This window comes from Podarcis muralis, chromosome 10 (genome assembly GCF_964188315.1).
Source record: "Podarcis muralis chromosome 10, rPodMur119.hap1.1, whole genome shotgun sequence".
Lineage (NCBI taxonomy): Eukaryota > Metazoa > Chordata > Lepidosauria > Squamata > Lacertidae > Podarcis > Podarcis muralis.
Window position 1 is genome coordinate 16,150,757 of NC_135664.1, and position 25,157 is coordinate 16,175,913.

The 25,157-nt window shown below is 43.5% G+C and overlaps 1 protein-coding gene across 1 annotated transcript in view; it reads right to left on the reverse strand.

Annotated features, from left to right (window-relative positions):
- Positions 1-19,478, reverse strand: part of TTLL8 (tubulin tyrosine ligase like 8) — a 35,651-nt gene extending 16,173 nt beyond the window's left edge. The window contains exons 1-8 of the mRNA XM_028746871.2: positions 19,457-19,478; positions 18,837-18,932; positions 16,035-16,126; positions 14,194-14,344; positions 12,945-13,012; positions 10,899-11,027; positions 7,347-7,461; positions 5,866-5,991 (exon numbers count right to left, since the gene is read on the reverse strand). Of these exons, the coding sequence (XP_028602704.2) occupies positions 5,866-5,991; positions 7,347-7,461; positions 10,899-11,027; positions 12,945-13,012; positions 14,194-14,344; positions 16,035-16,126; positions 18,837-18,932; positions 19,457-19,478 (799 nt within the window). The remainder of the gene's footprint in view (positions 1-5,865; positions 5,992-7,346; positions 7,462-10,898; positions 11,028-12,944; positions 13,013-14,193; positions 14,345-16,034; positions 16,127-18,836; positions 18,933-19,456) is intronic.
- Between the last annotated feature and the right edge of the window lie 5,679 nt (positions 19,479-25,157).

Below are 25,157 nucleotides of genomic sequence, written 5' to 3' on the forward strand. Positions count from 1 at the left end.
GGCTGTCAGCAAGTTCAATGGGGGAAATTGAGAAACGCACCTCGAAAGCCGTTCAACTTATGAGACGCGTTCGAAAATGGAAGCAATTACTTCTGGGTTTTCGGCATTCAGGCTCCGAATCATTCAGATTTTGAAACGCTTGAAAACTGAGGTTCCACTGTACTAAGATTAATTAGGTCAGCTTTGTCCAGATACCTTGATTTAAGAAGTGAGATTAGTGGTTTCTAAGACATGCATGTAAGATCTTGGAGTGGCACATCCGTCAGGCACCTATGTCAGATTTTTAAGGAGTCTTTTAAAGTGTATATTTCCTTTGCCCAGATCTTGAATGATCAAAATATGACATTTAATGATTAGCACCCAGGATTAGTATAATATATAATGTATAATATATCGACCAATGGAAACTTCTAGGTCATAAGGGTTTCCTTTCTGACATATTATTGACCACCCAGAACTGTTTTTTAAAAAATGTATATGCGATTTTATATAATTTTAATCTTGTTTTGAGCTTTTACATTTTGTAATTGGTGTTTTTGTCTTGATACTGGTCATTGACCCTAATAAAATGACTTGTACTTGTACAATAGCTGGTGGATTTTACACGTTTCTAAATTGTTTTATGGAGTTCCTGTTTGGCTGCCATGGTGAACGGCTGTACCCATAACAGTGGAGCCCTTTCGTGTGGATAACAAGGATAATGTGGGAGTAATTATCCTCCCAACCCAACCCCCCAGGGTCGTGGGGAGCAGCCCACCCGCAGATCGTCCAATACCTGCTGCCCATCCTGAAGGAACGCGGGGGGCAGGGGGAGCTAGGTGCAACGCACCATGTGTCTTTGGAACTCTCCAGAGCCGGTGCCATGAGCAGAGGACACCTGTTTTTTAAGATAAAAATTCGGACTTAATTAACAGGCATGCTCTGAACTAGCGGGGATAAAATAACTTGCTAATTTAACCAGCCACTGAGAAGGACTCGATCTGGAGAAAGACTTTTGTCGTAATATGTGAGTTAAGCTAAGCTTAACTACAAAATGGACTGTGTGAAATTTTGACTGGCAATGACCATTAAGGGAAAGATGAAAGGAATTTCTGATTGGAGTTATTGTGTTAGTGCAGAGGCACCATCTCATTAGCAGCTGGAAAGAGACCAAAGAGAACAATTCTGGATATCTGCCCGGGATTAATAGTGGACTGTAACACAGTTAAAATTATCCCTGTGAGCAGAAAACGAAAGTAACATCGCTGAGGAGCAAGAACAACAGCACAAAGGACTGACCCGCTTGTTGAATTAACTGATGGATTAATTGTATAGCCCCAGGGGGAGGTGAGCCTTTATTACTCTCTTTTGATATATTTGTACTTGCAGTTTTACCTGGTAAACCTCCCCCGAAAGGAAACTGTTTGAAATATGCAAGAGGGACTGAAAGGGCATCCTGCTGCCATTGTGGTTTAATTGTAATACTGACTGGGTGAAGATTCTGGCAGCTACCCTCAGCGGAAGGATGCAAAGAATTCTGGACAGGAGTTATTGTGTTTCGGCAGAGGTGCCAGCATGTTGAGAGATGGGGCGAGATTACAGAGGGAAATTCTGGATGTCTGCCAATGGCGTCTCTTTGTTTGGGATGTGGCATATTATGGCCCCTGTGAGCAGAAACTGAAAATGGAATTGCTGGAGTGTGGATAACAACAGGGGAAAATATTTCATACAGAACTCAGAAGGCGGAAGTTGAACAGACTAGTGGTTGCAAAAACAAATGAAAATTAAATGAAGGATTAACATCAGAATGGTTGGTTGGTTGGTTGGTTGGTTGGTTGAGAAATGCAATGTAATATTAGATTATCAGCACTTCATGAAATTCAGAGCATGGGAAGTCACCCAAAGATATATAATTTGGCATTTATATTTGGCTTTTCTGATTGTATTGTAATTTGGAATGTTTTAATGTGGTTTTTATTGGAATATTAAATTGGAAAACTTAATAAATATTATTTTCAAAAAATATATAAATTGTTTTAAAGTTGCTCTAGTCCCTCTTTAGATTTATTTTTCATTCTGTTATGCATTTATTGGTTTGAAGCAATTACACTTAATTTTGATGTGATTCTAAGGTGCCTTGTTTACATGTTCTAAATGCAGCTCATTTTAACCAGTAACACCTCGTGTTATTCTAACCAAGGCAGTGTCCAAAACTGCTCTTACCGGTTTGGTTCTTTTTTCTCTTTTTTCTGAAACTGCCACACCTTTTTGGTCTTTTTTGCATCCTTGCTCGAATTTTTTTGATGTGTTTTGCTGTTTTAAAAAGATGTGTTGCTATTATGCCATAATGCCATCACACAGAAGAAGAAGCAGCTGCAGCAGTAAAATAAAAATTAAAATGCCTCAACAGCAGCAGGAGAGGCACAGCACACAAAATACCCCACGAGTATTTATGTGGGAAGACTAAAACAGAAAATGGGCAGCATGATCAGCAGTATTTGTGGTGAGCAACGAAGCACACACTGAAAATGGTCTTGCAGTGTAGGCTATGTACACAACATACATTTAAAGCAAATTGCTTCACCCAAGGAATCCTGGGAAATGTAGTTAACCCTTCACTGAGCTACTATGCCCTGTACCCTTAACAAACTACAGTTCCCAGGATACTACAGGTGAAGGTGTGTGCTTTAATGTGCCGGCAAGGAAGAGGGAAATTAGGATAGGAGAGACAGCGTAGAACAGAGCATGATTGGAACTGTAGCTTCTGAAGCAAGGCCTAAAACACAAAACTAGGTAGTAGATTGAGGGTTGGACTAGGACCCGTAACATAAAGGTAAAGGGACCCCTGACCATTAGGTTCAATCGTGATCGACTCTGGGGTTTCGTGCTCATCTCGCTTTATTGGCCGAGGGAGCCGACGTACAGCTTCCGGGTCATGTGGCCAGCATGACTAAGCCGCTTCCGGCGAACCAGAGCAGCGCACGGAAATGCCTTTTACCTTCCCGCAGGAGTGGTACCTATTTATCTACTTGCACTTTGACTTGCTTTCGAACTGCTAGGTTGGCAGGAGCAGGGACCGAGCAATGGGAGCTCACCCCGTTGCGGGGATTCTGATCGGCAAGCCCAAGAGGCTTAGTAGTTTAGACCACAGCGCCACCCATGTCTCTAGGACCCGGGAGAACGGGGTTCAAATCCCCAACAGGCCATGAAGCTCACTGGGGAATATTGAGCCAATAGCTGTCTCTCAGACAAACCCACCTCACAGGTTGTTGTGAGGATAAAACAGGGAGTCGGAGAGCCGTATATGCCACTTAAAACTCCCCAAAGGATAGATAAATAAATAAATGGTAAAATGAATGAAAACTACACAACAATTCCATCAAAAGTGCATTTTCTCCTGAAACCAATACTTTGACACCAATGCTTTCTCATTAACAAACATGTTTGTGTTTCCCTTTTTTCACTACAGTGGTACCTCGGTTTACGAACTTAATCCATTCCGGAAGTCTGTTCTTAAACCAAAGCATTCTTAAACCAAGGCGTGCTTTCCCATAGAATGTAATGGAAAATGGATTAATCCGTTCCAGACGATGAAAAACAACCCCTAAAACAGCAGTTTAACTTGAATTTTACTATCTATTTTTTAAAACATAATTTTTATTAACAGGCCAATCATATCACATTATTTCAAATAACATTAATTCCAAATTATACAGCCAAATTTTTCAATTTTGTTGGGGGTACCCATACATCAAGCTCCGAACGAGGATCCAAACATCACTTCTATTTCTGCTTTAATTAAACAGTTCTACCCAGTTCTATCCAGATAGTCTCTTTATTACTTTCTTCATCTTCTTGTTGTTGTCATATATTCCTTTCTTTGCGACCTCTGATAATCTTCACAGGCAGGTTGGAAGCAAACATCGTCTGTGTGGGTTTTACACACTCCACAAGTCGTATCTCATAGGGGACAGCCGCCATTCCCCTCCTCCTTCAAAGGTTTATCTTCGGTCTGCCCTTTAGTTTTCCCAGGCTTGTAAAATATCTCATAGAGGGCTCTGCCAGGTTAAGATCAAATTCCAATCACCATTCACATTCCAATGATCCTGGTTCTCCTCCCCCCGTCTTTACAAGCCTGTCTTGCGAGACGCCATTTTAAAACTGCGTCATAGAATTTTTCCATTCTCCGATATTAACCAATCCTCTCTTCATCATTAATTCATCCCACACAGTTTTTAAATTCCTGCTTGTTTAATAAAATACAGTGATTCTTCTTTCTTTGGGGTGGAGGGTTATTAATATCCACATAAGGCAAAGAAAAGAAAAGTTTTTTCCTCCACCCCACCCCCTTCTTCACTCCAGACATACCAATCTCTTAATGGCGCTTCATCGCTTGATTTATTTGTCCTCGCCCGCCGCTCCGATCCCAGAGATCCATTAATCAGCAGTCTTATCTCCCGACCTTTGCTTGATGTATGTGCTTTAGCATCTTCCAATTATATATTTCCAATTGTATTTTCGAGCTAAAGCGAACCAGCATGCGCAGATTCGAGACAGTGTCCGGGAAGAGCTGACTTCACCGAGGGCTGGTGCCAAGTGACCGGGGCACCCCCTTCTCTCGAATCCGGGGGTACATTATGGCCACCACTGGCAAGGCAGTCCCCCCCCCATCTCCTGGGGGGGGGGGAAGGCTGCATACTTCCCATAGCAGCCTCTTAATTACCTCGTGTGGGTCAGCGAGATGTTATTGTCGGCCATCTTCCAATGCGCCACCTGGTGGCCCCCCCCCCCTGAATTTTACTATCTAACAAGACCATTGATCCATAAAATGATGGCAATAATCAATGTACTGTACTATAAAATAAATAAGACAGTATTGTAGGTGATTAAAAAATAATAATTCCTTACGTACACTGATGATAGCCGATAGCCATTGTTTGGATGGGGGGCTTTTATCCATTTCTGCAGTCACACAATCAACCAGTAGCTGAACTGGGTTCCACACAGCCACAAAAACAAGTCACAAAAACGAAGTCACAAGCCACAGTTAAAAGTTTGTCCCATAAACGCAAAAAAAAAAGCTCCAAATATCACCTCTGTGTTGTGTGGGTGCTTGGGACTCAACAGCCGACAGACTCAACAGGAAGCCTCTGATTAGCAGTGGGGGGCTCAATTTACAAATGGAACACACTCATCAGGAAGCGAAACATGTTCTTATTCCAAGGCAAAGTTCACAAACCAAAGCACCTACTTTCGGATTTGCAGCGTTCTTATTCCAAGTGGTTCATAAACTAAGCTGTTCTTAAACCAAGGTACCACTGTATCTTAGAACTGTAGAGAGAATTGACACTGCATACACACTCAGTTATTTTGCTGAAATCTCAAAGTCGGGGGGGGGGGGCTATTGTTTGTATACGTGTAGCTTTCTCGTTTCAGCAGCCACAACTTTTGTAGCTGGAGTCAGTCAGGGTTCTGCCCTCCCAGGCCAGGTTGAGGAAAGGACTGCAAGGCAAGGAGCAGGTCTTCCAGGACTCGCAGCCAAGATGGTTAGCTATCTGACACAATTTAGTTATCTGACACAATGTCAGATAACCTCTCCACAAACCAACCAGAATGAAGGCACAATAAACTGTGGATGTCGGAAAACCTCTCTGCAAACTTTGTGCAAAGAAATCAGGGTGAGGGCTCAATAAATAGGTCATCTGCAAGCAACCTTAGTCTAAATCAAATTTAAAATAAGAGCACACAAAAATACTGAATTAACTGTTTATCTTAGCTTGTCTATTAGCAATGGCTTTTGAAGGTTTTCCCTCCACTCGCCAACAATGTCAGATGAAATTTTTTTTTAAAAAAAATTGTAATATTAATACATCAACTAAGCAATACCTTTAGTGGAAGTCTCATCTTCCTTATCAGCATTTTCTTTACTTAGCCTGTTACAGGTATCACCCGAAGTACGTAAATTGACAACCCATTTGATTATGGAAGATGCTGCTGTTTTCCTGAAGTCATCTGAAATAAATGACATACGATTTTGGACTTTGTCCCATTAAGCAAAACACAACTTAAATGGCAGAGCCCTGGGGAGTTTTGTAAGAATTTGGTGAGAGCATTACAAAGTCCACATAAATCCAGTAAACATTTTGCCACTTGCTGGCCCCTGCATGTGTCCCAAATCATAAACCTCAGTGTGGCAAGTAAATGACCACAGGGCAACTTTTAGTTCTGCAACTGCAAGTGTGTTCATGGACAGGGCCGGATTTAGGTTTGATGAGGCCCTGAGCTACTGAAGATAATGGGCCCTTTATAGGCCCTTTATACGTCCAGATGTCCTTTCTCAACAAATTGTCACTGTTTTTTGTGTTGAATATATGCTATATGGTAATTTATGGACCTAATAGGTATAGTGGTACCTCGGGTTAAGCACTTAATTCATTCCGGAGGTCCGTTCTTAACCTGAAACTGTTCTTAACCTGAAGCACCACTTTAGCTAATGGGGCCTCCTGCCACCGCCGCGCTGCTGGAGCATGATTTCTGTTCTCATCCTGAAGCAAAGTTCTTAACCCGAGGTAATATTTCTGGGTTAGCAGAGTCTGTAACCTGAAGCATATGTAACCCGAGGTACCACTGTATCTAAAGCCATTTGCACATAACAAATAGAAGCCTACGCAACACAAAACACTGTTGCTGTATGTACTGTAGGTTTTATTTTATTTGTTTTTTATCTTATATTTTGGAAATGTACATCCAGGTTTTTTCCCTTTAATTTTTTGGGGAGCCGTCAAGAGTCAAGAGAGTGGGGCCCTAAACTATAGCTTGTTTAAAGGTAAAGAGACCCCTGACTATTAGGTCCAGTCGTGGCCGACTCTGGGGTTGCAGTGCTCATCTCGCTTTATTGGCCGAGGGAGCCAGCGTACAGCTTCTGGGTCAGCATGACTAAGCCGCTTCTGGCAAACCAGAGCAGTGCACGGAAACGCCGTTTACCTTCCCTCCGGAGCGGTACCTATTTATCTACTTGCACTGGTGTGCTTTTGAACTGCTAGATTGGCAGGAGCTGGGACCGAGCAACAGGAGCTCACCCCGTTGCGGGGATTCGAACCACTGACCTTCTGATTGGCAAGCCCTAGGCTCTGTGGTTTAGACCACAGCGCCACCCGCGCTTATTTAGCTTATTTAGTTAGTTAGTTAGCTTATACGTAAATCCAGCACTGTTCATGGTTGGCCTGCATGAGTCACTGAACATGCCCCCCTCAAAGGAAAATAACTGTGCATGTTTAAATGTAAGCATATAAAACATTTCTGACTATCAAGGCTAAAACCGTGCCACATTCCCAAGACCGAAAGGAAAGAAATTTAAAGCAACTCACCAATAAAATCTAGTTTCTCGTCGTCCATGCAAATGCCGTAACACCGAGGGAAGAAAGCGTTTGGGTTGGCTGACACATACCATGGCAAGTTCCTCATATGCAAACAAAGCCCAATCTTTAAATAAAACAAGGGTATTACCTGAGGGTGGTTGCTTTAATAGACACGTGCAAGTCAAAAGAAAAAGGAAGGATTCTGTGATTCTAAGAAAACAATCCTGCCTCTCTCCAAATGTGTAAAAATGATACATGTACTAAGTCTGCTTACGGAGTGAGCTCCCGTTGCTCTGTCCCAGCTCCTGCCAACCTAGCAGTTTGAAAGCACCACAGCGCAAGTAGATAAATACCATATTTTTCCATGTATAAGACGATGCTTTTTGCTAAAAAAAAAATAGGCAAGAATTGGGTGTTGTCTTCAGATAGTGAATGCAGAGGGGGGACATGTGATTAATGGCAGCAGCAAGCAGAAGATTGGCAGCAGCGATTGGGCAGGTGATTGGGGGCTGCGGCAAGGTCTGCTGGTGATTGGCTGTGGCAATTGGGCAGGCGAATGGCGGCTGTGGCAAGCGGGTGGGTAGGCTGTTGGTGGCAGTGAGCAAGCAGACAATTGGCGGCTGTGGCGAGGTGTGCGATTGGCAGTGGCTGTGGCAAGCGATCGGCAGTGGCGGGCAGGCGGGTGAGCGATTGGCCTACACCCCCCCCCAAAAAAAAGCTAACTTAATTTCTTAATTTTGGGTTAAATAAAATAGGGGTCGTCTTATACATGGGGGCGTCTTATGCACAGAAAAATACGGTCGGTACCACTGCAGCAGGAAGGTAAATGGCGTTTCCATTTGCTCTGGCTTCCACCACGGTGTCCCATTGCACCAGAAGCGGTTAAGTCATGCTGGCCACATGACGTGGAAAGCTGTCTGTGGACAAACGCCGGCTCCCTCAGCCTGAAAGTAGAGATGAGCACTACACCCCGTAGTTGAATTCAACTGGACTTAACCATCTAGGGGTCCTTTACTTTACTCTATCAGGTACTACCCGTTTTACTTTACTCTATCAGGTACTGTAGTTTTGCGAACTGGAGCTGCTTCTCCTCCCTGGAATCCAATGCAGTCTTTGGACACATGTATCCAGAGATCAGCCTTCGTTTTTAAATTACATTTTTACTCTGCTTTCTCTCAGAGGAGCTTGCATACGGTTCCCATTGAGGGAGTTTACATGACCAGACCTTCTGGGCTTCAGCAGTACTGTGGAAGGAGTGTCAGAAAAACACCCTGGCTGTTTTTGGGAGGTGGGAGCAGAGTCGTGACAAACCATGGCCCCTACCAACCATGCACTCAGCATGCATAGAGAATTGGCAGTCACGTCAGTCAAGTTTATTGCTTATAGCCAAAGGCCGCTGCAATGTATACGTCATTCAATAAAATATATACTAGCTTGATACAAAACTTAAAACATTTGTATTGTCAAAACATGACCTGATTTGCACAAAACTATAAAAACTCCTTAATATACAAATTAAAACATTAGACATTAAAATTTATAAGCTAAAATCACCGCGGGGCCACTGATATATTAAAAGTAATGTTAAATAATACAACAGACAATTATGTACAAGGTTTAGTGATAAAGATACAACTTGGTGTAAGGTAAAGGGACCCCTGACCATTAGGTCCAGTCGCGGACGACTCTGGGGTTGCGGCGCTCATCTCGCTCTATAGGCTGAGGGAGCAGGCGTACAGCTTCCGGGTCATGTGGCCAGCATGACTAAGCCGCTTCTGGCAAACCAGAGCAGCACACGGAAACGCCGTTTACCTTCCTGCCGGAGCGGTACCTATTTATCTACTTACACTTTGACGTGCTTTCGAACTGCTAGGTTGGCAGGAGCTGGGACCGAGCAACGGGAGCTCACCCTATTGCAGGGACTCAAACCACCGACCTTCTGATCGGCAAGCCCTAGGCTCTGTGGTTTAATCCACAGCGCCGCCCACATCCCTTACGACTTGGTGTAGATAGGGTCAAATAAACTCAGCATGCATAGGAGCATTGCAGCATTCTGGTGAAAATTGCTGCCGTTGGCGGATTTTGTCTGTGGACAGGAATGGAAATCGATCAAGTGAATGCCATTGGTATTTGTAAGAGCTTTATGCATCATTGAAGTGGCCCGCAAGGTGATTTCTGATTTCCTAATGGGATGGAAGAGAGTTTGCCAGCAAGCAAGCACTTTGGCTCTGTTTTTCTCCTGTTCAGTAGCATCCCTTCCATTCAGGAAACGGTTCTGTCCACACCCAAAACATGGTGCAGTGATGCAAGGGAAGGAATTAGACCAGGGGTCAGCAAACTACGGCCACAGGCCGGATCCAGCCCAATTGCCCTCAGGGATCCAGCCTGTGGACATTCTGTGGATTGGCAATTCAGTTTGTTTGTTTTTTCCGTTCATTTTTTTTCCAGTGCTGCCATTTTTGGGACGCCTCCCCCCCCTCCCTCTCAGACACCGCAGCGCCTCCTCCCTCCCTCCTCTCCGCCCTGCTGTTATGTACTAAGCTTGGATCCTAGAACAATAGGCAAGTAGGAACCTAGAATGCAACAAGTGATTGGCCTGCAGGAAAAGACCAATCAGGCTCCAGGAGGAAGTTAATCAGCCTATTAGGCTGGTAGAATCGTAGAATGCAACAACTGATTGGCCTGCAGGAAAAGACCAATCAGGCTCCAGGAGGGAAGCAGAATCAACCAATCAGGCAGGACTCATTGTGTAAATAATGTATATAAAAGCCTGAGGTTTGGGGGGCAATTCAATCACTGTTTTACAAGCTGCAATAAAGAGTGTGAAATCACTACAGGACTCCGAGTATATTTCACCTGAGTAGTGGAGGAAGGGGCCTGGGCTGAGCTGGCTGAGCGCCATTTTGGGCAGCGCCTTTCCGGAGCCAGCCAGCCCTTTCAGGTTGCTTGTCCCTCCACCGCCACCGACAGCCTCTGTCGCTCGCAGGTCTGGGGGATGGTGAACCAGCCCCCTCTAAAAAAAGCTTGCTGACCCCTGAATTAGACCAAGGCACTCACCCATTGTAAAGGGCCAGTTAACAGTAGATACCTTATGCATATAAAATTCTGCAAGGAAAAGGTGGCAAGCGTTGGAGAAAATCAGGAAGAAGGTGAAAACTGACAAGTGACAGCTTGTGCTCTGCAATAACCTGGGTGGAATAATACAATCCTTCTCAACAAGATGAAAGCAGAGGTTCTCACCAGCTGCTTTTTATCTTGTAAGTGGTATTGATCAGTAATAAGTGTAAGAAATCAAAGCTCACACAATTAGGATGTGTTCCCTAATCAATACCAATCCTGAGCTTTCTTTATTGGTGGGGGTGGTTTCTGACAAAATGGGTGGATTTTTTTGGAGTTCCTAAAATTCCAAAACAATGCGGGGGATGGAAAGCACCGATTCGGCTACAAGACTGCTTTTCTTGCACAGAAAATCCCACACGTTGCTTTCTTTACAGTTCTGATACCAAAAGTCAGCCACTGATGTAATGGGGAGTTATCCTACACACTATTTAGAAGACTTACTTTAGTTGTAAAGGAGCCAGTTCTTGCATAATGGTTCAGCATCTGATCAATGTGGAGATTATAGTAATCAACGGCATCCTTTTTTATCGTCCAGTAAAAGGTAGTTTCTTCATTTCTTACCAACCTAGACTGGCCCAAAGAAGACTGCATTATGATTCCACCAGGAAACTCCTATCCTATTAACCCAATATTTATTTATTTCATGAAAAAATTATATGCCTCTTGGTTGTTGTTTCTTCAGCATGTAAACCGCCTTGTGAATGGTCATATAGAAAGGCAGTGTACAAATTAAAAGTGAAATGAAAATGAAATGAAAAAGCATCAAAGTGGCTTACAAAAAAAGATAAAGGAATAAAATTATCGCAAAAAGTTACCACCAGAATTTCATAATAATAATAATAATAAATTATTTATATCCTGCCCATCTGGCTGGGTTTTCCCAGCCACTCTGGGTGGCTCCCAACAGAATATTTAAAAACACAATAAAGCATCAAACATTGAGATGTCTTCTAAAAGTCAGATATTTGTTTATTTCCTTGACATCTGATGGGAGGGCATTCCACAGGGCGGGCGCCACTACCAAGAAGGCCCTCTGGCTGGTTCCCTGTAACCTCACTTCTTGCAGGGAGGGAACCCCCAGAAGGCCCTTGGAGTTGGACCTCAGTGTCCGGGCAGAACAATGGGGGTGGAGACGCTCCTTCAGGTATACTGGGCCGAGGCCATTTAGGGATTTAAAGGTCAGCAGCAACACTTTGAATTGTGCTGGGAGCCAATGTAGGTCTTTCAGGACTGGTGTTATGTGGTCTCGGTGGCCACTCCCAGTCACCAGCCAAGTTGCCGCATTCTGGATTAGTTGTAGTTTCCAGGTCACCTTCAAAGGTAGCCCTTTATACAGAAAGTTAAAATTCACCATAGAATAAACTGAAACAAATTACCTCTGGGTAGGCTTGTCTAATTAAGAATATCAGCAGGCGCCAAAAAGAATACAGTGAAGGCACCTGCCTGATTTCTATACTTTTACAAGTATAGAAACTACAAGTGGCATTTGTCATGTGCTTAAACAAGCATGCGTAACTTGGTCACTCTTATCTTGGAGGAAAAAACAAGTGTGGTGCTCTGATTTGGAACATTCGCTCAATCCAGCTCATAGCATCACACTGGTTTTCGGCTAAAGGTTGCCCTCTATTTGGGCATGAGTTGCCCTCAAAAGTGTTGTTTGCATCACCGCTGCTTTCTCTCCAAAAAATAACAATTGCCAGGTTCTGAACACTTACTTAAACGTATGACTAGTTTCATGTTTCACCGTGATCTGCCCCCAAACATTGGTCCCATGTTTGGGGGCATATCATGCCATGAGAGGACTAAGGTAAAGGTAAAGGCACCGCTGACCATTAGGTCCAGTCGTGGCCGACTCTGGGGTTGCGGCGCTCATCTCGCCTTACTGGCCGAGGGAGCCGGCATACAGCTTTCGGTTCATGTGGTTAGCATGACTAAGCCGCTTCTGCCGAACCAGAGCAGCGCACAGAAACGCTGTTTACCTTCCCGCCGGAGCGGTACCTATTTATCTACTTGCACTTTGACGTGCTTTCAAACTGCTAGGTTGGCAGGAGCAGGGACTGAGCAATGGGAGCTCACCCCATTGCGGGGATTCGAACCGCCGACCTTCTGATCAGCAAGCCCTAGGTCTGTGGTTTAACCCACAGCGCCAACCGCGTCCCCCATGAGAGGACTGCCAGTATGCAATTGGAAATGAGGTGATTAAATGCTCCAGTCAACCCACCCAGACGAAACTGTCCTTTCTACATCTCACATGGCTGTGGTGGCTTTGTAGGTTTGGGGGAACTGCAAAATCTTTCAGGGGGAGCCTGAAGGAGGTGGAACTTCACAAACAGCCAATGAGGACCAAGCTTGCTCCATGGCCAAAATATGTTGCCCAGCGGTGAAGAGATGTGTGGAAAACCAGGGGGATGAAATCCAGAGAAGATCTTTCTTATATATTTCACAAAGGTTGCTTCACCGGAACACTCATTACCTCTGTAACCTTACCATTATATCATGGATGTCATTTGAATTGGCAATCTGACCTTCCTCATCACGCAAAGTAGTTTTGCTTTCTTTTCAGAGAGCCGTGAAAAATAAAAGAACAGGAATCATCAGTGTGTTGTTTTCAGACAAATCAAGGAGATTGCAGCAAATTAAACTGAGCAGGAACTCACAGGAATGGAGTTCCCTTACCTTTTAAAAATTAATTACCCAATTCCTGAGCCAAAATTCCACCTATATCTGTAATCAATAAAGCTGTGGCCATTTCTAATCCAGTTTATTAATCCCATTTTACAGTTAGCAACTCATTCTGATGCAAAAGTTTGCTGACCCCATCCTATATGGCAACCCATGTCAGAATTGTTGGTTTTTTGGCAGATTTACTAAAAAATAAAAAAAGCTCAAAAACTATTGGGTAGGGGGAGATTTTAGTGTCCAGATTTTCACTTTTTGAAATATGGCAACCATAGCTAAGCTTCCTTTCTCCCTGAACTGAGTGACTGACCACCAAGTGATTCTTCATCTCTGGGATAAAAATGAAGGTTTTCAAATTTAATGGGGAAAATAGTTACTACACTGTAGTGTTGAGGCAAACTGACCCCCAATATGTATTAAGCATGGGAGAAGTCTAGCTTCACAGTACAAAACTCATCTGAATTAAGAACTGAAATCTCTTTCTTTCCACAAACAGCATATCCATATATGTATGTCCTGTCCACTGGCTCTTTTTTCACCTGCGTGGATTTTAAACATTTCGTGAGTGAGCCTTCTCCTTAGCTAGCTAGAATGTTTGTGAGCATTCTGTGACATCGCAGTAGCTAAAGCAATAGCTATGGGCAGTCCTTTTTTTTTCTGGGGGGACGGAGAGGTACACAAACCCCTAAACATTTTGTGAATCTAAGTTTGGCCTCATTGAGTATTTCAATATGAGTAGGAAAATGAGAGTACCCCTAAACTTTTTTTTTAATAGAAAAAAAGCACTGGCTATGGGAAACTTGAAGACAGGCAACTCTTGGCTGTGAGAAAGAAAGAAATATGCAAAAGCATGCAAAGCATTCTCCCTTTCCCCATGATAATTAAGTTAAACCATTAAGAACTACCAAGGTACCCGCAATAACTTTTTTCCCTAAAGGTCAAAGCAGTAAAAAATTAAGTTGCACGTTTATTTCTCATATTTTTATGCCTATTTCTACACAGATAAAAAGCAGGGGGAAGTATTCGGAAGGGTTAATGACATTTGAAGGGCTCTTACCAGATTTGGCAACGCGTTCAGCGTCATTCCCTTCCTCTTTGTGGTCCGGAATGTCACCTTTAACGGTGTGCTTTCTCTCTACCCAGCCTCTCTTCCTTAAAGCTGCACGGATTACCGGATAAGGTCCGCAGATTGTAAAAATTCTCTTTTCCTGAAATCACAGGCAAATGCCTTTCAGGCTCAGAGCAGACAAGATGGAGGAGATCTCTGATGGACAGCTCCCACAGTTTCATTTTTTAGCAATTTAGCATCCCTATACTTTTTTTTTAGCAATTTGGCATCCGCCTCCTTGGACAGCTGTTGGAGGCCTTGCTGCATAATACTTAACTGTCCTGATTTTCCCAGGACACCTACGAATTACAGAAGCCATCCCAGCTTATGATTCGATCCCAGAATGTTCCATTTCCCCCCTCCAACAACCGAGAGGAGTCAGTGAGATGTTGGCGATGGTGCTGGAAACCATTTTCTAGGGCTCCTCCGTGCAGCGGTGTTGAGAGGCCATCGTTGCAATTGCCCACAACGGAGCAACAGTACAACAGCCCAGGGCATCGTTGGCAGTGACAACAAAAGTTCCCCCTCAGAACAGCAGCATTAGTAAAGCCCCCTGAAACCTGGAGCCAAGCTTGCCTACACAGCTGCTTTAAATGTCAGCAAAGTAGCACTGGTTAGCCTCTTCTCCCCTTGTTATTCCCTAGTCTAAAAGCCACCCACAAGTTGAAATTCACTCTGAAGTGGGAAACATTTAAGTACCTGGATGATTTCCTCCTTCTGGTCCAAATGTCACTTCAGGGTGTGGGGAGGGGGGCAATGTAAACCAGGAGAGTGGTATCTGAAGAAAGGATCTCACCCACTTCACCAGCAGCCCTTCCTATTTCTCAAAAGAGCCATGTTTTGAATTGGGGCTGCGAATTACAGTCATACCTCGGGATAAATACACTTCAGGTTAAGCATTTTCAGGTTGCACTCCGCAGCGACCCGGAAGTAACAGAACGCGTTACTTCTGGGTTTCACCCCTCGTGCATGCACAGACGTGCAAAATGACACCACATGCATGCGCGGAAGCGGCGGAACGCGACCTGCACACGCGCAGACACACAGTTATGTGTTATGTTCACTTCAGGATGCGAATGGGGCTCCAGAACGGATCCCGTTCGCATCCAGAGGTACCACTGTACATCAAAAGGAGTGAGGAAAATCCCCATGATGCAATCCTATGGATGCTGTATTATCCTTTGAGCAGGAGTTGCACGTTTAACAGAGATCTTTCTCCCTTTGTCAGCTGTAGAAAAGGCAGAGCCTCATGTTTTCAAATTCTTGGCAATAGCAGGAATGCCAGGCCCTGAAGCTTTTCTGTACTGTAGCCATCGGTGCAACTACAGGGTATCTCGGAAGTCAAACAGAATCCGTTCCGGAAGTCCGTTCGACTTCCAAATTGTTCGTGAACAAAGGTGCGTCTTCCGATTGGCTGCAGGAAACTCCTGCAGCCAATTGGAAGCCACGGAAGCGCCTTCGGACATTCAGGTTCCAAAAAAACATTAGCAAACCGGAACAAACTTTCAAACTTTTTCTTGACTCTCAGAGACGGGGAGGTTATGTCTCCAGACGTAAACAGAAAAATTAATATTTATTATTTGCAAACTGCTGCTACGTGTGCTTTTGAGTTTCAAGCAATTGATTTTTTAAAGAATCTTCCTTTTTTTTTTTGTTGGATGCATTCCGCTTTCTTCCTCTTTCAGAATCCATGGTACCATATTTATCGAAGCAAATTTGTTATATGTGTGCTAACAATACAGTACAACCAATAAATACTTTGGATAAAAACTATTTCTAGTCACATATACCCTGATGGCCTTCTCTGCTAAAAATCTTGCAAGTTTGTATTTGTCTATTTTGGGGGGAGGAGGCAACTCTTCCACAGTCCTCGGGGTCAGCTCTAAAAGTATAAAGAAAATATCACATTACCAAAATAAACAAGGAAAATACAAAATTGGTTATTCAGTCAATACAAAGCTTCTTTTGTAGATCCCGTTCACATACAGCTTTGCCATTTATAAGCTGTGCTGACACAAGAGAGAGCTAAAAATTAATCCCAGACGAGACAGAACAATTTAGCATAGTATTTCAGCATCAAGTTATTTATTTATTTTTATCTCTTTCCCTTATTTACATCTTTATCATCTACACTTACATAAGAATATATCAAGGTGGTATGCCACATCAAAGAACAAAATCAGCAAAAAGCCAGGTTTGGGGCAAGTACTCTTTGGTGGTTGAGCCCCAGCAGAAAATTAAAATCACAAAATATGCAGCAAAGAGTAGAAATCTAGGTTATGAAAGCTTTAAAATATGCCCTTTTTGAAGGAACTTTGTTGTTGTTGTTTAGTCGTTTAGTCATGTCCGACTCTTCGTGACCCCATGGACCAGAGCACACCAGGCACTCCTGTCTTCCACTGCCTCCCGCAGTTTGGTCAAACTCATGCTGGTAGCTTCGAGAACACTATCCAACCATCTCGTCCTCTGTCGTCCCCTTCTCCTTGTGCCCTCCATCTTTCCCAACATCAGGGTCTTTTCCAGGGAGTCTCTCTTCTCATGAGGTGGCCAAAGTATTGGACTCTCAGCTTCAGGATCTGTCCTTCCAGTGAGGACTCAGGGCTGATTTCCTTCAGAATGGATAGGTTTGATCTTCTTGCAGTCCATGGGACTCTCAAGAGTCTCCTCCTGCACCATAATTCAAAAGCATCAATTCTTCGGTGATCAGCCTTCTTTATGGTCCAGCGTTGGTCCATGGGATCACGAAGAGTTGGACACGGCTAAACAACTAAACAACAACAACAAAGTTCCTTCAAAAAGTTTCCCTCTTCCCCTAGCATAGAAGAAAAAAAGACCACACATTTGGTGAGCTAAAAATGGTGTACTTACAAACTCTCCAAATGTCAGATTCATGTGTTTTCAATACATCAGTCAGAAAACACAGGCAATAAAATTTAGTTAAAGTGGTGGTAAGTTCCTAAATTATTGGTACAGGAATACAATAAAGGGTTGTTAGAGCTGTGTGGTCTGAATTTGGAGCAACCAGCTCCAACCTCTTTACACGCTGAGCTTCACAGATAAATGGAAGGGAAACAAAGGCTTAATTACCTTCCTTCCACAGTGACCTAGCTAAGCCTGGCAGGGCAGCTTTCTCTATGGCATTAACCCCTTCATGCATTAATTAGACTTAAGCATGTTGGTTATATGAGGCTGGTTATCCCACACCAGGTGCTGATGCCACCAGACTAAGGCTACCAGATTTTTTTCCAATGAATCCGGGGACACTTTTCAACTTCCTACTAAATAGATGGATTTTGTCAGGGGACTGATTTGTAAATCCGGGAACTGTCCCCGGGAAACGGGGACGTCTGGTAACCTTACACCAGACCTATCATAAAAAAGTTACATGCCATAGCTGAAGAAACATACATAAATCAGCACTGAAAACACACTCACGTTTTAAGAGGGAAGAACATCAAATTAAATAAAATCAAACTAGAGTTTTGAACACTGTGTAAATGCCACTGTAGCACACAGCCAGTTTATTATAACACTCAACCCATTTATTCTCCAGTAAAGTTAGCCAAATGTAATGGCAATGAGCCCTTTAACACCCAGGCCTTAGGGCTTGCTCTTAAAACTCTGCCCACATATACTCTTAAGTCTCTGCCCACACAGAATGAGGCTTTATTGAGATTTTTTCCCTCTCTTTACATGCCTTTACAATGAGGAACATTCCACATGAGCAGAAGCTGAACCAGGAGTTGACGCCAAGATCATTTAGGAGATTATCATCCTGAATTAACAATCTTTGTGCATGTAGACAAGAAATGCACACACACACACACACACACACACACACACACACACACACACCAGTTATTTCAGCTGCACCTCCAAGCTAACATCCTGGGGCCAGTCTGGAATAACTGTGAACTTTGGTTTGATTTTAATAACAGAATCGCTCTCGAGGTTCTAGGCCCCTGCCCACAATGGGAGATTTCTTCATAGATCATGTAAGCTGAAATAATTTAATTTTTTCCCATTTACCCTTCCAGCAAGGTGTGGAACAGTGGCGAGATGTTATCCGCACGCCATACCTACCCAACAGTTGCTTTGTTTCAGGAAAGTCGAGAATCACTATTGAAAGCTGTAACCCTATGCATACTAACCTGCTAAGAAGCCCCATTGAATTCAAGGTGTTTTACTTTGAGGAGCAGCGAAGCCAACTTGCCCCACACATTGAGGGGGCCTGACATCACCAGCACTCTCCCAGTGGCAGCAAGCTGGGGAATGGGTCAGTGGTAGGGAGCACACGGAGTGAAAATCACCATCTGCGCCTCCCGCCCCAACTGGCCCCACTTGGCGAGTCAGCCAGTGGTGAGGGTTAGCGGCCCCCTCATTATTGGGGGGGGCTTGGCCCCCTGCCCAGAAATATTGAGGGGGCTGAAGCCCCTTCCACCCCCTATAGTTGGTGCCCCTGTCCAATTTTCCTTCAAATACCCATATTATTCTTGTCTGGATTTCCTGTCAGAATACACTCATAGTACGAATCAACCTTTCTGACCCAATTCCCCATACATTTCTTGAACACAAAGTTGCTGGAGACATACCAGGAAACAGTCCCTGGTGGCACGAAACTACAGGAAGGCAATTGTCTAAAGCGATTTTCAGGAATTTTTGAGATGGAAGTTCAGGCTTTGCCAATCCTGTTAGAGGGACAATAAGAACAGAATAACAGGAAACCTGAGGAAAAAAATCCATATGAGGTAGCTAGAGCAGTGTTTTATTTATGTGACATAATAATACTGCGTTAATTTATGCCTGCACCACTGAACATGGGATCTTTTACAGTAGCCCATCGGTAAGATTCCTCCTAACAAACAGAAAGAATACACTTCCGGGAAGTAAGATTGCTTAAGATCACAAACCAACAGACACAGCTGCACCTTCAACAAAGACTATAGTTTTTTAAAGATCTCTGAGTATCTTCCTAAAATCTTTAACACGTGTTACATGAGGTGCGCATCTAAATGTGCTTTTAAAAGTACAGACTGTTTGGGGACTCAGCAGTGCTGAAAGGGGCATTTCAGTGATTCTGGGTGGCACAAACAAGGGCAAAATTTGAGGTGAACAGTAATTGCATTATGGGACTGCTGGTAAATGCCACATTTTTACCTCAAATATATATAAAAGCAAACAGACCTAAAACTACAGAGGGCAGGCCTATTACCCTCACTCTGATATGGCTTCATGTTGCCAGGGTGATAATGTCTGAAGCCAAGTCAGAGTGAGGGTGATGCTTCGTGCCCTTACTTGGGAGTTTTGTGGGTGATAATAACAACACAATGGCCTTCTGGTTTTAAAAATGGTGCCCAGGAGCAGCAGCTGGGAGCAAGATGACAAAGTTGTGTATCATGGAGTTTCATGCGTCAGAGAACCAGTATTGACTGTGGTTCTCTGTTGAGCATACATGATTAACGTAAGAACCTAAGATTTCCTTTACATGAAACTGTAATATCTCATCCATGCATCCTATTTCTAACAGTGGGCAACCACTCGCTCACTCAGATGTGCTCTTATGAAGGGGACGAAATCCTATGCATACTTGCCACATAACACCGGTCTTGAAAGACCTACATTGGCTCCCAGTACGTTTCCAAGCACAATTCAAAGTGTTGGTGCTGGCCTTTAAAGCCCTAAACGGCCTCGGTCTAGTATATCTGAAGGAGCGTCTCCACCCCCATCATTCAGCCCAGACACTGAGGTCCAGTGCCGAGCACCTTCTGGCGGTTCCATGGCTGCGAGAAGCCAAGTTACAGGGAACCAGGCAGAGGGCCTTCTTGGTAGTGGCACCTGCCCCGTGGAACGCCCTCCCACCAGATGTCAAAGAGAACAACAACTACCAGACTTTTAGAAGACATCTGAAGGCAGCCCTGTTTAGGCAGCCCTGTTAATGTTTGATGCATTACTGTATTTTAATATTTTGTTTGGGGTATAAATTTATTATTATTATTATTATTATTATTATTATTATTATTATTATTATTATTATTCCTTTCTCCTTCTGTGATGGAACTCCTATTTGGGGACTTCCCTGGCTTTTTTCTGGCCCATGTAGGACCAGTCTGGATAGTTAACCTTGGTGAAGACTTGACGTTTTTATCCCAAAAAAAGTTTTTGATTTGAGTTTCCACTGAAAGGAGGCTGCATCTTAATGTCTTAATGTCTTAACATTTTAATGTTGTATTTTAATCTTGTTTTTTAAGTTGTATTTTGATCAATTGTTTTATATCGGGTGTTAGCCACCCTGAACCCGGTCTTGGCTGGGAAGGGCAGGGTATAAATTATTATTATTATTATTATTATTATTATTATTATTATTATTATTATTATTATTACCTGGGAGTACAGGAGTCAGCAAAACTTGCTTTGGAGTAAACATGCATAGATTTGGCCTCCCCGATCACCTCTGTGGAAGCCCATTTCACAGGAAGTTGGGACATAAAGCTTTCTTGATTTACTATTAAATGAAAAACTTAAATATATATATTTAGGTCAACAGAACTGACTTGAGTTTGGATTTGGAAGACCATGTTTCCTAATGCTTCTGGCTCCCAAACTCACTGGATGACCTTGGGCAAGTCCTGATCTCAGGTTGCCACAATGGACAGCAAGAACCCAGCAGTGGAAGAGCATCAGTGGCTACCATAGATGGGAAAGGAATCAGATTTGTATTGGTGCTTATGAATTGTTACTGCGACGAAGCAGTGTATAAAGGTCATGTCACCATATTTGGGGGTCATCTCTAAAAATATTAATTTGGAGCACTTTGATCCATTGATTCCCTAGCTATGTAAAGATCTTGAAATCTGTTTTTTTATTACTAACTTAAAATAATTTTTTTGCTGTAATTAGTAAGACAAAACGAAAATGATTTGCAAACACTAACGATTTTCTCCTTCATGTTTGGCCTCTTCGTTTATAGGTACCAGGAATGGTTTTCTTTCTATATGAAGCCGGTTCATCCTGTCATTGTTGCTTCACTGCTTTGCAGTAATCCTGCAAACTGAGAAAGATTGAATAACTGAAACTCTGCTTCCAACCAAAGGTGCAGAGAGGCTACACATACAGCCAAATATTTAAAAATGCACTTTATGATAGGTAGATTGTTATTACAGTGGTACCTCAGGTTACAGACGCTTCAGGTTATAGACGCTTCAGGTTACAGACTCCGCTAACCCAGAAATAGTACCTCAGGTTAAGAACTTAGCTTCAGGATGAGAACAGAAATCACGTGGCGGCAGCAGGAGGCCCCATTAGCCAAAGTGGTAGGTAAAGGTAAAGGGACCCCTGACCATTAGGTCCAGTCGTGACCGACTCTGGGGTTGCGGTGCTCATCTCTCTTTATTGGCCGAGGGAGCCGGCGTACAGCTTCCAGGTCATGTGGCCAGCATGACTAAGCCGCTTCTGGCGAACCAGAGCATCACACAGAAATGCCGTTTACCTTCCCGCCAGAGTGGTACCTATTTATCTACTTTCACTTCGTGCTTTCAAATTGCTAAGTTGGCAGGAGCAGGGACCGAGCAACGGGAGCTCACCCCGTCGCAGGGATTCGAACCGCCAACCTTCTGATCAGCAAGTCCTAGGCTCTGTGGTTTAACCCACAGCGCCACCCGCATTCCTTATATTTATATTACTGCTGCTTTAAAAGAGACCGTACTTTCCTTGAGAGAAGTCATACTTCTTTTTTGCTAAGCCTTCTTAACAGAATTCAGAAAACACATCTGGGCAGCCCAGTGCTATGCTTGCTTATTTTAAATCACTTCCCAGGTAAAGGCACATGGGAGCCCAGTTTTACCAACTCCTTTGGAAATCAGGGGGACATTTCTGAATAGACATGGACTGAGCTGGGCTCCAAGCACAGCAGCGCCACAACCACTTTTGCCATGAACTCAGAATCCTGTGATTTTGACCATGAAATCCCAATACAGTGGTACCTCGGGTATATACGCTTCGGGTTACATACGCTTCAGGTTACAGACTCCGCTAACCCAGAAATATTACCTCAGGTTAAGAACTTTGCTTCAGGATGAGAACAGAAATTGTACTCTGGCAGCGCAGCAGCAGCAGGAGGCCCCATTAGCTAAAGTGGTGCTTCAGATTAAGAACAGTTTCAGGTTAAGAACGGACCTCCGGAACGAATTAAGTACTTAACCCGAGGTACCACTGTACACCAATGTGAATGTAGCAAAATGCAGAGTTTCCTTTTCAGTGAAAACTCCACATTAAAGTTGTGTTCTGTTCAGTACAGTGGTACCTCGGGTTAAGTACTTAATTTGGTCCAGAGGTCCGTACTTAACCTGAAACTGTTCTTAACCTGAAGCACCACTTTAGCTAATGGGGCCTCCTGCTGCTGCCGCACCACCGGAGCCTGAATTCTGTTCTTATCCTGAAGCAAAGTTCTTAACCTGAAGCACTATTTCTGGCTTAGTGGAGTGTGTAACCTGAAGCATATGTAACCTGAAGCGTATGTAACCCGAGGTACCACTGTACTTAATTCTTGTAAGGGCCATCTCATTTCACTTTGTGTGAAGGTCAAGGTAGTGGGTTCCCACCCACCCACCTACTTCAGCTTCATAATCCTACTTCTGTTCTGACTACAGGACAGGATTCTCCAGCACACTTGAGGGCAGTAGGAAAGTTTACAGGGTGGGGGCAAGGTATCTTGCCGCCTGAGGCAGCTACCTCACATTTCCTAATGGTAGAGCTGGCCCTGTCCAGAGTTCAGATCTATTCCCTCAGGCTTAAAACCCTTCCCTTCAATCCCAGATGTTTTGAAGCTGGTTTGTGATTTCTTATAGTTATACAAAACCGGTGAAAGCCAAGGATGTCCCAGCCATGTTTTACTGATCCTGCCATTTCTCAAGCTCTTCCAGCTTATCCTTAGCTGGGTTATCTCTTCAAAGGAAAGCAGTTTTTCTTTCTACCTCCTATTTTCTCTCTACTACTATCATTTCATTGGGGTGCACAGAGGTAAGCTATTATTGTTCCATATGGGCTACAGTTGAGTTTAGGAATAAAAAATAGGTTCCAGGGGATTCTGCTTAGAATAATTCAGACAACAGTTTAGGTAGCATCTCATGCTTGGTTTTTATAAATTCTGCCAAATGCCTGGTTTTTATAAATTCTGCCAAATTCTGACAATCCATTGAAACCTGGCTGTAATAGACCAGCAGCAATATCACCGATAGATGTTATAAATGATAAGCTATCATGTGCCAGTTACAGTTATGAGAGAAACATGATATAAATCCATCACTGCTTTTAAATTAAACTTGTTTTCTTCTTCTCAGCCAAACTAGGTAAAGGTAAAGGGACCCCTGACAGTTAAGTCCAGTCACGAACGACTCTGGGGTTGTGGCTCTCATCTCGCTTTACAGGCCGAGGGAGCCAGCATTTGTACGCAATGCAGACAGTTTTTCCGGGCAATGTGGCCAGCATGACGTTGTGTTCTGGTGCAACGGAACACTGACACCAGAGCAGCGCATGGATACGCTGTTTACATTCCCACCGGAGCGGTACCTTGCACTTTCTGGCGTGCCTTCGAACTGCTAGGTTGGCAGGAGCTGGGACCGAGCAACGGGAGCTTACCCCGTCGCCTGGATTCAAACCGCCAAACTTTTGATCGGCAAGCCCAAGGCTCAGTGGTTTAGACCACAGCACCACCCGTGTCTCTGCAGCCAAACTAGGGCACCCCTCTAAAGACCATACGCTAGACTTAGATAGCCTCTGTGAAGAAAGCAAATCTCAAAGAATCTGTCATCATTACACTCAGTGAAATTCTTCTTTCGGGAAGAATAGAATTACATGTTCCCCATTCAGTCGCTTCCAGTCCAACGTCTCCTTGTAGAATCAACAGGGACACAAAATGAACAGATCAAATAATACTTTCTGCTGTCACTGCAAAAAAAGCAGCTGTGTTTATGTTCCAACAAGCCACTTCTGTGGATTGATGTGGGAGGTCAGCTGTACATCAGATTCTCCCACATCATTCCATAAAGGATCTTAAGACATATTACAGGTCTGTGTAGTCAGTTCTTTGATCCTCTTGCTCTCCGCGTCAAATATTTATGTATTATACCTGGACATCTCAGAAATGAAGTTATTGGCTTTAAAAGGACAATGTTGGCACCCTTGACCGTTTTCCCTTCCAAATGCTAATCTTACCCTCTAGGGAACAGCAAAGCTCCTCTACTTGGTGACACTGGAGGCTCCTCGCTTAGTCCTTTTCCCTCACTAAGAGATATCCATACTCCCTCCCTAACTACCATTGTGACCTTTGCAGGTAAGCAACCCTGTGCATTCTGGGTGGAGGAGCTGTAGCTAAAGCAAGCTTTTCTGTGGCAGGGCTACCACCCAATGTTTAAAAACTTAATAGACCTTTTCTTTACTTTTTATAGTTACTAAGATTTGTTCAAGCCTCCTTGATAGTCACTGGAAATATTTAGTTGCAGATTTTGAGATGATTCTTGGCAAATGAAGACTGGGACCATAGCACAGGGGTTCCAAAGTGGTAGACAGTTCCTAGTTTGAACACATGTCTTTGTGAGAAGACCTAATCTTGCCTTCTGAGTCAGGAATCGATTGTGCAAGAAGCCTTCGTTTTCCTTGTTCCAGTTCAGCATTCAGTGTTTGTTTACCAGGGACTTGTAAGAACATTACTCTGGGGCTACTTGAATACACTCAAACTTTTTGAAATGATGTAAAAACTTAATTTTACCCATGCAGGCGTTTGCCTCAAACTTGCTCTTACAGGTTTTTAAAAAATATTTTAATGGCTGTATTTTAGTGTTCTCTGCTTTTAGCGTGTAAATTATTTTTAGAAATAAATACAATCCAGAAATTATTACTGGGGAGCACAGAGAATTATT